Below are 18,247 nucleotides of genomic sequence, written 5' to 3' on the forward strand. Positions count from 1 at the left end.
TTATCAGTGGTGGGGATTTCTCACATATGAAGGGCCCATTTAACCAGGTTACATTGTATTGTTTTAAAATTAATAATATTATTTGCACGAATAAATACATAGGCTGTCTGGAACCCACACTTCACTTCTCAGAGGAAGAGGTGTAAATTTGTAAATGCAATAGATTTGTTAAATATACGTACAACCGGAAGGGTCGGTTATAGCTTCGGGGGCTAAGGCATAGCAACCATTAGCAACCACGCAACTGCACCGCCAATATTGGAACCAGGACTGGGTGGTTTGACTTTCATTTCATTGCGGACACACGGAATGAAAACTTTACGCTCCCACTATCGTTAGAATAGGTTCATAGTCTGTTCCTCCCCTTGTACGTCAGAAATAATAAGGCTAAAGGTATTTTTTTTATTAATAAAGAATAACGATAAGAAGAACTCACTATAATTGTTAGTCACAAGAGCAATTTTAAAGTGCTGAAGTAAATTTCAATCTATTTTGTTTTGTTACTTTTTTTTTTTATTTGTACTGATGAACCATTTTAGTTGATTCTGGTTTCGTCGACGTTATATAACATTGTATATAAAAAGTTTAGTAATTTATTTTTTTTACCTATGTATTCCATTCATCCACAACCCTAAATTCCTTGTTTATGAACCGAAATAGACATGGGTTTCGCTGCAGTAATCAACTTGTTAGTATTAAATAATAATTAATAATTGCTATGTATTGACAATACCGGGTTGAGGAAAAAGTTAAATTTAATTAAATAGGTATTCTGGGTATTCATTTTCGGCATTACGGACTCATATAAGCAAGTAAAAGAGGCCGGCTCTAAGATGCGGGGATCAGGGGCATTAAGGGCATAAAGCATTTTGAACGCCAAAAGAAAATCTCCCAAGGTGAAAGAGTGGACTCCGTCCCCTTGATTAAACAACGCCCTAAAACTTGATTAGCTGGAAGGAATGTAGAGAGGACAGGAAGTCACTGTGGAGAAGACATCGAAAAGATAGGATTATCCGAGAAGCAGCAAAGAATACCTGAAGCCGGGGACTCTAGCGAATCGAGGCCGATAAGGAAGTACTGCCAAAGCCAGCCTGAACCGAGAAAGCCGAACCCAGCCACTCAGAAAAGTTAAGTAATTGTCCTAAGATGTTATTTTGAATGTCAAAAGAATTAAAAGTAGTGCCAATAGAATAAGTATGTTATCAGCCCGGTAATCTCAATCCAATAGCAAATCAAGTAAATTTGAATTATTGTCAATATCTATATTAAGCTTTCTCTTATATCACAATAACTCAGTTGTAAATATAACCCAATGATAACCCGACTTAATTATATAGTTTAGACTCCTTGCATCCCACCTGATTACCAAAGCTTAGTAAATTGATGAACATGAGACCATTGGAAGGGATATCCAATGATTAGTTATACGCTATTATATCCAGCAAATAAAATTAAGATACTGAAGGCTCTTTTCTATCTTAATTCACGTACTCATCATATTCATCAATCGCCTAAATCATTTTAGAGGAGCTGTGGAAGAGTGCAAAAGGTCGGAGGAAATGAGGTAGGAGACTTCGAAAAAATAATTCTCTCTTACTTCCTCAATTCAATACAAATATTCACATAGCGCTTCCCTTCAACATGGAGGTCGCTGCTAACATGTCTCATTGCACCATTCTGTTATATTCAATGCAATAGTTTGGGGTCCAAGCATTGATAGGGGTACGCTGAATAGTTAGGGGTCCAAGCATTGATAGGGGTACGCTGAATCAGCATCTTCACTTATGAGAGCACTTATCTCTCATTAAACATCTGATGATGCACAACCAGACCACTAGCTCGCACAGGTAATGTTGTTATGAGGCCATACCTTTGCCACCAAATCTTTTCAGTTAAAACCAAAAGCACATATCACAAAATATCTTGTGACACTGTCTAACCATCGCACCAGACCAATCATCATGTGACACAGTCTCAAAACAACCACTCTGTCCGACTATTGTAGACCATCACAGGACTCCACCTGTGCCCACAGACTACCACCATACTCAGAATTGGGCAACTATGAAACTAATAGCTAAAATTTCCATATAGACGGTATTTATATATCAATGGTTCATTTTAAATCTAGAAGAAACTATTAAAGAATAATAGCAGTTAAATTCTTAAATCACAATTATACGGCACTAGTCATGCTATATTTTAATGTGAAAACCATTAATGTAACTATTAAAATACGACCATAAAAATTACTATGATCCATTAAACTCTTAGTCATTTGACGTCTTGAATGCAACTACGTTAGCCATTGAAATAAATCAAAAAGACACATTATTTTGTTGTTAGTGATTTGGCCTAATAATCGCTACACAATATGATAAAAAGTAAGTTACTAAGGTTACATAAGAAGTAGCTAAAATGAATAATGTGATCCAATTTGTTAATATTCGCTCAACTCGAGCTAGGACCTGGCCTGCCCCCACCATCACGCCAGAGTCCAAGACATGGTGGCCAGCCTCTGAGGAAGAAACACGTCTTCTGACACCCAGCGGTTTCATGGTTTTCACCACTTCGCCAACCGCTGAACTTGCACCAACAAGCGGCTAGAGGCGTAACCGCGGCGGCGTAACCGCGGCGGCGTATCGAAATAAATAATTTCAGTTAACACACTATCCAAGTTTTCTCCCCAATATTTTTTCACCCAGATTTCACCCTTCCTTTGATGTTCCCGGTCCCATCGATTTAATCATAGGAGTTGACCTATGCCCCCACCTAGTTACTAGTGCTCCCACCAAGGCCTACGGAACGTCACCTATATCTTCTGCCAACAGTGCTTGGCAAAGTCGTGATGGGAACATACTCACCCACCGCCATCTTACACCTCATAAGGGAAGATCTAACCGTTCAAAATCGAAGCCAAACCATTCGAGACCTAGAGAAACTCGGTTCTGCTGAACGTAGCCATCCACGCCGTCGCTAGCGGGAAAACAGTCGTTCTGATGCATCCTAACGCCTTCTATCCTCACGAAAGCGTTTTACGGGTGGTTCACGTTCAGTCTCACCTGTCCGCTTCACCCAATTCGTACTCGTTTTCAGTGCCCGGGGTCTACCGGCAACTGATTATCTTTTCGTTACTCTTGGGTTTTTCAGGGTGGGTGGCAGGATTTGCTCTCCGTGAGCAAAGCGTTTTGTCCCACATACGTAATTCGTTATCCTTCTCGCATTAGGCGACAAGCATATTCCACCATTTTTTGATTTCGTCGCAGCGTTATGTCTATCCTGAGGATAAATCGTGATCTGCATTTTCCAACTTAACGACTCAGCATCTCAGTTGGACTTAATCTTACTTGCATCAAGCGTATCGTACGCATATATTCGTCATAGCTAATTTTTGTTTGTTTTATGCATGATACCTTTTTGATTGTTAAATTCAATACGTGTATTCATCTTGTTACAAGTATATTTTAATAAATGTAATGTAAAATATTTTGTAGCACATATTAGTACAATACGTGTTCGTTTCATTTTCGCAATTCATGTTGTATATTGTGCATGTTATGCATGAACCGTTTTAATTTTAAAAGTTAATATTTTTATTATCGCTATCGTTGCCTACGGGCTTCCTTATCTGAAACCAGGTTATTTCCTTATTATTTTATGGCAGACAGCGCCTTCCTCGTCTCTTTGTTTCTCTAGCTCTTTGCATTTTTCAATTTGTAAATCCGGCTGAGCCAAATTTAGGTGGCCGGTATGTCGGATTTACAGAATCCGAATTTTCCGGCGTTTTTTTGATCTTATATAAATTCGGATGCCCCCCCTTGCCGCGGACACCGCAAGGCCCCGAAGACGCTGCGACTGCAATGCCGCCCCAGCCTATCCACCATGCAGGCTAGGACCTGCCTCTACCATCACGCCTCTGAGGAAGAAACATGTCTTCTGACACCGAGCGTTTCATGGTTTTTTGCACCATTTCGCCAACCGCTGAACCTGCACCGGGAAGTGGCAATAATAACCGCGGCAGCGAAGACGTCACCAGATGAGCAATTATTCTATTCCTATGAGACCCCAAGTATGCTCTGTCATATATTATATTATCGAAATAAATAGTTTCAGTTAACACACTAACCCAGTTTGCCTTCTCAGGGATTTCACTTAGTCTTATCAAAAATATAGATTTGTTCATTAATGAGCAGAATGTCTCACAATTTTCAACCCACTTTGTTACACACTAATTATATTAAAAAAATCAACATAAACACGCGATACTTGAAGTAAGAAATGGACAGGTCCCGATGTATACAACATTTTTTTATGACCTCCTTCCTAGTCATTTTAACATATTGGGGGCATCTACAGGTTACCACCCTGAGGTACAATCAGTAATCTTAAAAATACCTTCTTCAACCCACGCTCACCTTCCATACATTAGGACTTAAAGTGCCTACGTTAATAAGTAGACTCTCAAATAAGATTTCAAAGTTTTAAACACTTTGGGAGCCAAGATAAAAACCTAATTTGACTGGCCAATTAAGTGACCCCCATCGGGTAAAGTTAAACCAATAATGTGGTTTTATTTTGCCGCTTCTGGCTATTATAGTCAGTTCCACGCTTTTGTACGCAGCAACAACCTGGGAGGAAGCCTGCCAAATGCAGTCATATGTCCGTAAGGCTATCGGTGTGTATTGACGAAGTTCTTTTCGTGTCGCTTGAGCTTTTCGCACTGTATCCTATGATACTGTGAGCGTCATTAAAGTAGAAGCGTAGGATAAAGAAGAAGAAGTTAAAAGCAGAATTTCTGCTGGAAATAGAACCAATTTCTTCATAGTAAGGCTAATCAAAAGCAAAATTGTTAGCCGTGCCACCAAGTTCACACTGTACAAAACTTTGATAAGTTCAGTCGTCAAATAAGGTGGAGAAAGGTGAATTCTGAGCAATAAAAGCATTAACCTGCTAGAAAGAGGAATTCTGAGGAGAATCTTAGGGCCCGTATGAGAGAATGGTAATTGGCGAAGAAGGAAAAATTATGAACTTTTTGGGTTCTACAAGGAGTGTAGCATCTCCTCGTACATAAGAATGCAGATGCTTGAATGGCTTGGCCATGTAATGAGAATGAGCGAGGAAAGAGTGGCTCATAAATTGTACGTTCCGGATGGTGTGCAGCAATGTGGTAGGCCGAAGGGCCGATGGAGGGATGCTGTGAGGCGGGATCTGCGACAACTTAGGATCCCAGTAACCCTTACAGAAGATAGAGAAAGACAGATGGTTGAGCAGACCAAGGGCAGCTTCATGCGCCTGTTGTACCAGTAAAAGAAGAAGAAGCAACTGCATCCAAAGGAGGTTAATCGCTGAAGAGGATTTTCACAAATTGATTTGTCAAATTTTTAATAGTCATATTTCTGGGTTTATAATCGCCACCGAGAGGTGCTAGGTGTAAGACGTAAGAACGTATAATGAGTTCTTTAAGAATATAGGAATGCTATTTAGCTCTTAAAGTGGGTTTGGACCGGAGATGACATTGCAAGTAACAAATGTTATTTACATTTTTATGTCAATTCTTTATATTTTGATATGTCCGACAAAATTTTAATATGTTTGCACTAATTCATCACAAATATTACTAAAATTTCCGAATGGAAAGTGTAAGAACAGTGTAAATAGTAGACATCAAAATAACGATAAAACAAATGTTATAGACGTTTTAATGATAATAATGTTAGAAACAGATCGGTGTCAAAGCATCTTTATAGAAAGTAAAGGGACCAAGAAAACTCTTTCACTTGATGGCTGGATCGAATCAACTTAATTGTATGAGAGCAATTTGGGAACCATTTGATTCCACTAAAACCATATCGATATCCGAAAATAAGGGATTTTTCATAAATATCTCGTTGAATTTGGCATTTTTTCCTGGTGTCAATCAATATCACTCAGCTGTCATTAGAATAGGCAAATTAACATTGATAGTGAGGAGTACGCAATGGCCTGGCAGTGATAACAAGCACATATAAAACATACCTTAACAATACGTCCAGTACGCGGCCAGCGCCGGCAGAGGAATGATTCAGCTAGGGAAGGTACTGCTTATTGTATTAGCGGCGTACGTCGTGGCAGGTTAGTCATATTAGTAGAAATTAATTTCAAAATTTAGGAAAATTATTAAATCTCATCATGAGATGTCACAATTAAAAATAAAAATAAAACATACAGGTATGCCAAAAATCCGTAAGAATGTGAATTAAAAGTCTAAAAATATGAATTGAATGTGATTATGAGAATTTCAAGGTCAGTATTTGTATAACTCTAAACATCAATTGAGCGCTATACAATGCGCTTTTAGCGGAAATTAGTTTCTTCCTATTTTAAATACTTGATAATGTTAATTAAATTGATTATCAAAAAATTAAAAAAAAAAAAAAAAAAAGAAGAAAGAAATGGAAAATGCTGATTCGAGAATAGAACTTGTAACACGTAAACAAAATAAAAAAAAAGGCAAAGCAAATATTCTCATATTTTGAATGACACCGCGATGAGGCTTCCAAAATTATATTAAAATTTTTACTTATGCGCCAATATTTTTTCCTGTTAATTTCATCTTTAACACTGAAACTGTTTTAGTAATAAAAATATTTTTAATAAACTATTAAATAAAAAAAAATATTTAAAAAGTTATCAGCCCGATTTATACTATGATGATTTTCATTAGTGTAATATAATTTAATTTTGATAATAATTGAACTATGAATATTTACTTTTTTATACCATAAAGGATAAATGTTACCATTCAAATCATCTTACCATACAACTAGCTAGTGGTTCTGCGAACAATAAACCTCACGAAATATTTCGTTCACTCTTTAGCATTCATTAGCGTGCCTCTGCATTAGAAAGAAATAATAATTAAAATTTAAAAATAAAATAAATGTACTCGAGAAATATTAATTCTACACACTTCGTTTCAAATTCTTTCTAGGAATACTCATGTCAAATTCAAATTCATTAATTATTTAAAATTTAATTTCAGAAGCTTCGTATCTGTGCATTTAATAAATTAAAAATAAATAGGGTAATCTGTAAAAAACTGAAATATTCGAAAAAAAAAGAAAAGGAATCTCATATCTTTAAAAAAATAAAATATTTTTAATAAGGAAAATATTTTTTTTACAAAAAGTGTTCTGTGAGAATAAATTAATTTGATAACTTGAATTCAATAGTTATAAGAATTGGATAGAATGCATTTTTCATGTATAATTTTCCACTCTTTAAATTTTTCTTCTCCCAATAAGAATTAGAATTAAAAGAGAAAAAAAAACTCGACATCAATGAATAATATTAGATTCTTTAAAATTATAATTAATTCAACTTACCAGTTCGTTGAGGTCTAGTACATGCTCTTATTTAGATAGGCCAACAACTAGTCGTCCCCTTATTGTAGGATACAAACGCTTGTCTTATCTATATCCATAACATTTTAAAGCCATACTAAAAATAACAGTGCTCTAATAATGTACATGAGCGAGTAAATATTTATAACCCGTATAGAATATGAGCTTGTGATGGACTGGTGTTGCAGCAATTAAGTAACAAAACGCATAGGCATTGATATAATAATTAAAAATGAATTGAAGAAATTAGCTCAAATCTGTTATGGTGATGTAATCAAACTTAATTGATCATAATTTTTTTATTTATTTATTGAAATTTACAACTGCATAAAAAAAAATACAATAAGTAAATGTGATATATATTTCACATTAGAACACATGACAATCTTGGGAAGAAACCACCCAATGGTGGTACTTCAATCGTTGCTCCAAATTACAAGATTCCGTGGCCACCTTCTTTTCAGACGCCTCATAGGATTATCACAGATTGCTAAGGATGAGAGATTATAAAATAATGCGTTAGGATGGGTAAGGATTATGAAATGATTGGAGGAAAACCTATTTTGGGCCAAATCTGCAACGTATGGGATATTGAGGTCTATATAGATGAGTTTATTTGAGACCTAATAAGGAGCATCAAGGATTTTACGGAGAATTTTGGATTGTAAGGATTGGATGCGGGAGGAGTTTGACCGTTTGGTGGAGCCCCAAACCTCAATTATATATGTCCAAATAGGTCTGATTATCATAGTGTATAAGCGTTTTTGTAGCAAATGGGATATTTAAAGTGTTTGTCAAGTAGGTGTTGTAGTAATCGGAATCTACGAGCAGTTTCTTGTCGTTTCAGTTTAGTATAAGATATTCAAAATAAGTCTCTTTCTTTCTTAATTAAATAATTGATTTATTATTCCACAGTAGAATTCTTCCCTTTGTATATTTCTGAATATAGGTAAAAGTTAAAACTAATTACTGTTATAACAAGTAAGCACGAAAACATTTACACATTTATAAATTATACCTTGGATATTAATTCTTATGAAAGTTTTATTTTTTCAACGGTAAATTTTACATCTATATCAATAATCTTATTTTCGGATTCCTTTTTTAACCTAGAAAAATATTTCTCTCTTTTCATAATCTATTTAATTATCAAAGTATTATATATTTATTCATGTTTTGCTACCACTAACAATATAGATTTTGATAATAGAAATTGAAAAACAAATTAAGGCTATTTTTAATAATTTAAATTATAATAACTGTGAGAGGAGACCTGGCTCATATTAAATAATATAGGCTATATTGATTTAACGAGTTTCCTCTGAAATTCAGAACCCACATTGGACTCTAAAACAACCTGTAACAATGCTACATCTGTCACTTATGCACAAAAATAAGACCGCATCTGTCAAGTATAAAGAACGGTTGTCGCGTCTTCTAGGAAAATTCCGGATTATTTTTTAATATACACTGATGGTTCCAAATCCGAAAGCTCAACCGCCTCATCTTTCGTCACTCACGATTCAACCCACAAGTTTAAATTACATAAGTTATTCTTCTTCTAAACTATCACAACAAGGTAAGTCCTTTATGTTCATACCAACAATGCCAATGTGGCTTGGAACATTGGCATTGTTGGTAACGAGCTCGCAGACAAAGCTGCCAGAGAGGCACTCATGCTCCCTGGCCGAGGCACCGCCGTTCTTACCCCATCAGAACTCAGTACACCCCGTAAATTACAAATATTAGAAAAATGGCAAGCCAAGTGGGATGAAAGCTCTACGAGTAAATTGGAAGAAATAAAACGATCAGTAAAATCATAGTCAACATCCTACATCAGCAGGGAGGAAGTTGCTCTAACCCGCTTGAGAATAGGTCATACTCTCCTCACGCACTCTCGCCTGATCAGAAAACTGCCACCTCCAACGTACAAATATTGTCAGTCCATTCTCACGATTAGACATATTTTTGAAGAATGTACTCACTATTTGCCAATAATAAACAGGGTAGGACTGACCCCAAATTTATCAGAACCTCTCATAGAAGAGGAAGCTAAAGTTACATTAGTGTTTGAATTTTTAAAAGCTCATCGCCTTCTTTCTAAATTATAACTTCTCTTCGATTTAAATTTTTTTTTATTTATTTTTATCAATTTTTTTTCTTTACTTTTATCATGTCATAGGCGTTGATGATCAGAGGGTTTAAGCAACAAACAACAACAACAACAACGAGTTTCATCTTGATCTACTCCTACCCTACATTAACTTGTTTGTTATTACCATAGTAACCATCATATTCCCATTACTGAAGATTTTATTCAAATGAGATGGAAATTACATACGTACATATTTAAGATATGAATATACTTGAGGCATTGGATACATGGCAACTTTACCACTAAAATCGACTTTACCATTTCTTTGAAAACGGGTCAAACAATTTTGATTAGGCTAGCGGGGAGGACACATAGGTGGGACTCACCCGACCTCTTTTGCCACTCTTTCATAGATAAAACATTGTGCGATTTTTAATCAAGAATATACATCTTTTTTTCGTCCTGACGAGGAAGATACTAGAAAATGGGTTTGATAAAATTTTAAACTTTTTTTGTTTTTAAACTTTAAATATAATATCATTAATTTTTAAAAACTTTAATTGAGTGACAGTGTAGATAAAAATCTTCAATCCAACTTATTTTTCAGTTCTTAAATCCATCCAACAGTTCAAATGGGAACAGAAATTATACAGATTAATGTCTTCCTCAAGTCTTCACGTCTAAAGAAAGAAATCTAAAATTCTTGCTTTCGATCAAACCGATAGATGGATTTAAAAACTGAAAAAATATGTTAGATTCAAATTGTTTTTCTACACTATCCCTCGTTCAAACTTTTTTAAATTTTCAAAATTAAAGATTTTAGCTCACAAATTTTTACGAAAAAAAGCTTAAAAGATTAAACCTGTTTTCTGGCATTTTCCATGTCTTAATGAAAAAAAAATTCGATTAATATAATTCACCTAAGAAAAGACGGCATAATCAAAGAGGTCGAGAGTGCTGCTACCAATGTCTTGCCCGCTAGCCTAATCAAAATCAAAATCGTTTGAGATGTTTCCGAGAAAATGGTAAAGTCGATTTTAGTGATAAAGTTTCCAGGTATCTAATACCTCAAGTATATTCATACCTTAAATATGTACGTAAGTACTTTCAGTCTCATTTGAATCAAATCTTCAGTTATGGGAATATGATTGGTTAATGTGTTAATAATAAACATGTTAATGGATTAGAGCAGATCGGAATGAAGAATATAAATAATCAGGACGTACTTACTATAAACTATTAAATAACGTGGGCAGCAGAGCATAGTTACTGAGATCCCTAGCTTTCTCCCTGTTTTTTGTTTGAAAACTATATTAAAAGTGGTATCATTAATAATTAAATAACTCACAAAATCCCATAATCAAGCAGTCCCTCAGTTTTTTAAATAAATCATAAGCATTGATTGGACATGTAGTCATAGAGTAATCAATTATTTACATGGGGTTATTAGTCGCAAATGGTGAGGTAAAAATAAAAGGGGACTTCCAATTTCAAAATGTTCAAGTTCAGTTGTAAATTAGGCGTTCATTGCCACAGTCTCATCTTATCTAACCTAATAATCGTTTATCTATATGGCATCTTAATCCAGTTTTGAGACATGATCCACTTCAAAGAATCATTGTACCAGCATTTTATTCTTATTTCAGAAGTATCAGTAGGTTAGTCTAAGATGCAGTTTCTGTTGAGAAAAAGCAGTATGGAAGAACGTAAGGATATAACTATCATGGAATGGCCTGTATACACCCTGCATAACCTTGTCTTGATTATAAAAATAAAAAAGGTATGATGAAACATCCTCAAGTTATTTTTCCTTTGATTTGAGCTATGTTGAGATTTATTATAACTTAATTTAATCAGATTAAGCCTTTGTTATAACTAGGGTTTCTATTATAAATTTTAAATAATAATTATGGAGAATTAATCTGGCGATATAGGGTGAATAAAAATGCGAATAATGATTAATCACTGATCTGGTTTATTAAGTAGAGCTGCCTTATATTGAAGCAACGCGGGCTCATTTTCAGGTTCTGTATTGACTACTAATACTTATTTTATTTGTTGTTGGCCATTTCAACCAGCTTCCTCACCCTAAAAGAGCATTTAAAAATCTATCAGGTTTTCGATGTTCCATAGAGATGATTAAATATGTCCATCCTAAAATAAAATTTATTTATTTATTTATCGAAATTTACATAAAAATAAATCTAGTAAATTTGATGTAAGATCATAATGGTATGAACGGGCATGTAGAGGAACTACCTATTTGTAGCTCTCTAATTTTATTTGTGACAATGTAAGGAGCATTAAGAATTTTACGAAGAATTTCGGACCGTAAGGATTGGATAAGAGTAGAAGAGTTCGAAGCTTTAGTGGAGCCCCAAAACACAACCCCGTATATCCAGATAGGTCTTATTATTGTCATGTAGATCAGTCTTTTATAATGGATTGGAATTTTAGACCGTTTGTCTAGTAAGACCTTTAATAGTCAAATCGACGTGCATTTTCCTGTCTTTTCAGTCTTGTGTGAGTATTCCAAGTTATTAGTTTGTCCAGATGCAGTCCAAGGTGGCGGACCTGTTGGACAGAAGTCAGAGCAACATTATTAAAGGATACTGTAGAGCATTTGGTAGGTTTACAACGAAGGGTAAGGTGATTTGATGGTATTAATTTTAATCCTTGTCACCATTCTTCAAGGGTTGTGATATGGATTTGGAGAGTTTGCGATGCAATTAAAGGGTTATTATTGACAGTGAGTGACAAACATGTTCCATTGGCATACGTGGTGAGGATAGTGTAAGGATTGGTTGGAATTTCAGCTGTATAGACTGTGCAGAGGATGGGACCGAGGATATTACCTAGAGGAACACCAGCGAACAAAGAGAAGAGAGATGAATAAGAACCATTGAGGGTTACTTAGAATAATCTATCAAAGAAAAAGGAACGGATAATGAGAGAGTATGGAGGCGGTAGGAATTGACGGAGTTTATAAAGCAGTCCCAGGTGTCAGACTTCATCAAAAGCCGGTTCTATATCGAAAAAGACTCCCGTGCAGTACAATTGCTTCATAGAAGACAAAACGTCCACCACACGATGGCATCACTGGATAGTGGAGTGAGCTGTTCGGAATCCTGGTGGTCTGTGCCATCCTAAAATATCATTTAAAAGTCGAGTATTCAAATAATAAGAATTAATGAATTATTATTTTAGATTCTGAAGATAATGAGTAGATCAATTAACCAGCTTGGATGGTTGTTTTAAAACTCCATCAAGTTTTGGTATTCCACAGAGAAGCGTGTATAAAACATGTCCATCATAGGATAAGACTTTGAGGTGAAATATTATGCAAAAAAAAAGTATAATAATAATAAAATAACAACATTAATAATAATAAAATCACAAACATTAATAATGATAAAAATGAATAAATTATAATTTCGGATGTAGAAGATAATGTTTAGGGAAATCAACGAGTTGTAACTAGACAGGAAAAAATTAGCTTAAACTCAACCATAAACCATTGTTTTTAAAATCCATCAGGTTTTCGGTATTTAGAGATGGATTCAGCGAGAATTAAAAATGCCCATACCTAAAATAAAATTTAAAACTGTAATGTCTCTAAATAATGCGGAAATAAAAAAAAAATATATATCGTTATAATAACCACAATTAGTCAGATACGAATGATAATTTGTAAGGAAATCAACAAACTGCAATAAAAATTTTCATTTTTTCCTCATTCAAAAGTAGACCAATGAATTCTGTCCAGCAAGATACTATGCAATATAATTATTAAGATAATTTGTAATTCCAATCAAACTACACCAAACTTCCGATAAAACTTTTAAATAATTTAAGATATACTTCTCTTTGTTAAAGTGATAATCGCTTTAATGAAGGAAGTGACCTTGCTTCCTGATAACTATTTGGAACAATTTTTGAATGTGAATAAAAAGTAAGATAATAACAAAATTTATTTGTTTAATCTTTTTTGTTTATCTCGCCTTAGATACCTATTTCTAAAGTGTGTAGGAAAAATAAATAGAAGTACAGAAAATACGTGCTTATTAACAATGCAATGTAATAATAAAAGAATCACGGTGTCACATAATTTCTTTCCTTCGTTTTTTTTTTTTTTTTAATCATAAATGTTTAGAAAAATATAAGCTTTGGTTAATTAATTAATTGATTATTTTAAGCAAACGTTGGAGAAGCAATCCACCATTTGAAACTTAAAACGTCGTTTTTTATCAATGAACTACAATTTGTGTTTGCATATCTCCTGGGTTTACTATCTTCCATTCATGGCGCTTTCTGCACATACTTCAGTGGTCTATTAATACTTTACCGAAATACGGTTGAAAGAATTGATACTTAATTTTATAGGCCTTAGTTTCGATAAACGATTTTTTTTATTTTTTCAATAATATTAATTCAAAGATGTTGAATAATTATTTCAACAATGAACTGCAATCTATTGAAAAAAAACAATCGTGACCCCTTAAAATCAAAGATCGATGTTTTTTTCTTTGGCACTAAACAAATTTAACACTATTATGCTTTGTTATCACAACAAAGTATAAAAGAATAAATTGGCTAATATTTGAGCTTTGATAGAACTCTGCGTTAATTGTTTTCTGAAATAAATGTTTTTAACGCCAGTATTTTTTCCAAATAAAGAGGAAAAAATATCATGCAAACAATTATTTATAGGAAGTGAGCTGTAATGTTCAATATTTTCAGACAACAATAATTTTTTTCAAACAAGTTGATTATTAATAAATCATCACAATATTTGGTGGGATACAATAACCTTTGGTATAATTGTTCCTACAGCGTTGCTTATAAATGTTATCGAACAATTTGGGCATTTTGTTGCATGAATTGAAAATGAGAGTCATATCTTGACAAAAGTTCGATATCTCAGGAACTATTTCAGGTAGAAATGTCTATTATGGATCAATTTGAAGCGAGTTAAATTCACTTTAAAGAAATTTATAATGTGCACCTCCTTATCAGCAGCAGTTTCCATGATATTTGCTAAATTGAATTCACGTAGTGTTCATTTCTCGTTCTCAGATAAAAATATTATGGTAAATAAAATTGTATCTGGGAAAATATTGAACGTAAAGAGTTCTACTAGAGTTCAATTTGAAGCTCGGTAAATAATAGTATTATTCCTAAGAATAATAGTTTTCATGATATTTTCCTAAACAAATTCACAAATTGATTCTGTCTCGTTTTTTGGAAAAAAAAATATTGGATTTGGAAAAATCGTCTATGGTGAATTATTTAATATAACCTATATTAGCAATATATTTAACATAACCTATATTAACAATATATTTAACATAAACTATATTAGCAATATATTTAACATAAACTATATTAGACATATATTTAACATAAACTATATTAGCAATATATTTAACATAACCTATATTAGCAATATATTTAACATAACCTATATTAGCAATATATTTAACATAACCTATATTAGCAATATATTAAACATAACCTATATTAGAAATATATTTAACATGACCTATATTAGCAATATTTAACATAAACTATATTAGGGCTCAAATTGAAGATCAATCATAGCAATATTAATTAGTTTATAATGGTATCTAAGCTATTTGCAATACTCTAGCAGTTATTGGCAATAAACTAAAAAAAAAAAAAAATGGGGACCATTATGATAAATCTGCTACACTAGGGTTATCTAGGGTCACACAGAAAGTATTAACGGCTTTACCATAATATTTTTTTAAGCATTTTACTATTATTATTTATATTAGAATGCGCTGACTGAAATTAATTTACATTTACACCTTGCTTCAGCTAAATTAAGCTATTTTTACTGGTGTTTCATCCAAATATCCAGCGTAATACAATGTTGGGGGATATTACTCTAACTAATTGTAATTTAATGATATCGCGTGTAAGAATGGAGTGGATTGTATATAATGCATTTAAAATAAATTAAGCTTCGTTAAATCCGTTAGAGAGATAAACCTCAATTCATTAAATGATGTATAGCACAACTGATTGTATGCGGTTTAGCCAGAGGGGTTTATAATATATGATTAGGTTAGTATTTAATTTTGATTATTGATTTGAATGGGGTTACTTAGGAAACTTGGGAATAATGAAAATATTTTAGTTGATAGTTGATTGATGATGCCATAATGAGGTTTTCTATGGTATATATTCTTGTTCTCTTCTCCACCTCATTTTGCCTCTGTCCCCTTACTCGGGCGTGGTTAAGAAACTACTCTGTGATTGTTGACTATGAGCAAAATGATATTGCTCTGGGGTTCACTCTTCTATTAACCTGTGCAGACCCACTTAGGTACAGTACCCCCCACTCTTTATGTGTTTGCTAATAGATGTAGCATCTTAAGGTCCCATTCAAAATGTTTGTGAGGACTTCCTCAAACAACTATACTGTAAATAAACTCATCCATGTGCATAATAACAAATATTAGATAGAGTAAGGTTACACACCGCAGATCTGTGATGACCAGACTATTTTCTGAGCTGTGATATGTGTAGATATCTCTGTGATCTTGACTGTTGTGTTGCAGGTGAGGGTCAACTTTTCAGCCTCCTCAGTTCTCTGTTCAACCGCAACACCAGCAGCTCCTCTCCATCAGAGGCGGGGGTGCCCGCAAGTACTCCCCGACCTCTTTCTCAAGCGAGGCCATCAACATCAAGAACAACAACAACAACAACAACTGTCAGAACGCCACAGGGCAACGACAGCGAAACCCTTGTTGGTGCACAGGCCCAACTCAACGGATTCGTGGACTGCGTCCGGCCGTGCAATGGCCGACCCTTGACTTGCTATTATAGGCTCCATGTCGAGAGATACTCAGTCCTTGGAGGGTAAGTACAACATCATTTATTATTCAATCTGCTTTGTTTAATTACATTGAAATAAAAAAAAAATCCCCTTTAACATATTTTATTTATTATATCACTGTTTCGTAGCACTTCTGAAAATTTTTAATTTAATTTTGAATTTGACCCATTCCAAAGTTAGTACCGGGTATATTTATACACATATTATTCAATTATGAAATAGTAAGAACTAACTAATACATCTACGCATTTTTTTTTCTCGATAAATTAGAACTTTCATTCATAAACTACTTATATGAAGATATTTGATATGAAGGTACTTTGACAACTGTGAAAGTTGTGCAACACCAGATTTTTAAATTATTGAATTTTTGACAGTACATCTCTGAATTTCGCTTTTTGTTCGGTCTCAAAAGCTGTTTAATCAATAATTAATAATATTATATTATAATTATTGACATGCAGATCAGTTTTAAGAAATATTTGTTAATAGTATCGAAAGAACTAACTAACGTACAAGATTATTTCACGGTAGTTTCAATGCTTCAGTTATTTTATCTTTCTGGGAATCTAATATTTAAATTTTGAATGAAGCTGGTTTTGAACCTAACTAATTAATTAATTAATTAATAATTAACCACCATTTCCAAAGCAGTACACAAAATAAAATAATATTGGGCAAAAATCGGAAATATAATTTTAATTATTAAAAAAAAAAAAAATAGAACAATTTTTTTCTTTATGAAATTTCAAGAGAAACGGTGAACAAACGATAAAATTAGAAAAAAAAAAAAAGGTCAGTACAAAATAATTTTAATTCAAAAACTTGAATTTGTATACAGGATAAAATTAATTAAAAAATCCATTTGAATAAACTCGTTTTCGTTCTCTTCGTTATTGTCGCACGTTTCTCATGCTCACTGTAACATCGGGTAACATCAATTTTTTAATATTCCAAGGAATCCATGCCTTTTTCCTATGCCTAGCCAGCGGGACGCCCCCCACCCCACCTCCGTTCCAATAATCCACTGGCGTTAGCTACATGATTTTAACGACCTTAATTGGACCCTGCAACTAACCTTACAATGCCACAAGGCTATTCAGCAATATGTATGATACAAAAATACACATATAATAAGAATATATTAATTATAGTTTTAAAAAAATGTTAAGTTATAAGCAAAATAATTAAAATTGAATGTTAATTAATGATAAAAAAGTTATTTTTTATATGATAAGGAGATAATAGAGTTCTAACCAGTTGAAGGTAGGTTCTGTTTTAAGTGATAAATGTAAGTGAAAAAGGAGAAGTTTGTGTAAAAGGATTTTTAAACTTATTGGGGGGGGGGGGAGAGAAAGAAATTCTTTATTCATTCATGCTGCCCAAATACATCGGGTTGCCACATTACACAGCATACTGATCAATCCGTGACTGGACATATATAAATTACATATTTTTATATGATATAATATAATAGAAAGATAACATTTTTTTTTCACAGTTTTCTGTTACAATGAATACCAGTCTACAAACTAACTACAAGTTTTTCAATTTATTCCTTTTTTTTCTTTCCCTTCTATTTCATTTGATCAACAAATTCCACTATATAACAAATATTAAAATATTTAAAATAATAAAGTAATAGATAAAACAACAAATAAGTTATGAAAGTAACAAATCAATTTAAAAACAAAAAAATTATGAAGTTGTTATGATGTTATTTTAATATTTAATTTGTTTTAAAGATGTTACATGGGCAATTAGCCTGCAAATTGAGATTAAAAAACAATGACATCGGTATTGAAGGTATGGCCAAAGAAATCAGTATGAAGTTAAGGAAATAATGTAATTGTTATAAAAACAAAAAAAGCTTTTATAGGTTTTCTCCTTGAGAATGGCCTGAGG

The 18,247-nt window shown here is 33.3% G+C and overlaps 1 protein-coding gene across 1 annotated transcript in view; it reads left to right on the forward strand.

Moving 5' to 3' along the window:
- Positions 1-6,042: 6,042 nt before the first annotated feature.
- The window catches only part of LOC106690903 (uncharacterized), a 31,338-nt gene continuing 19,133 nt past the window's right edge, over positions 6,043-18,247 (forward strand). Inside the window, exons 1-2 of the mRNA XM_014436500.2 lie at positions 6,043-6,111; positions 16,065-16,365. Coding sequence (XP_014291986.1) covers positions 6,057-6,111; positions 16,065-16,365 — 356 coding nt within the window. The 5' untranslated portion in view covers positions 6,043-6,056. The remainder of the gene's footprint in view (positions 6,112-16,064; positions 16,366-18,247) is intronic.

Source organism: Halyomorpha halys, unplaced genomic scaffold, assembly GCF_000696795.3.
Source record: "Halyomorpha halys isolate HHAL.00 unplaced genomic scaffold, Hhal_1.1 Scaffold1957.1, whole genome shotgun sequence".
Classification (NCBI taxonomy): Eukaryota; Metazoa; Arthropoda; class Insecta; order Hemiptera; family Pentatomidae; genus Halyomorpha; species Halyomorpha halys.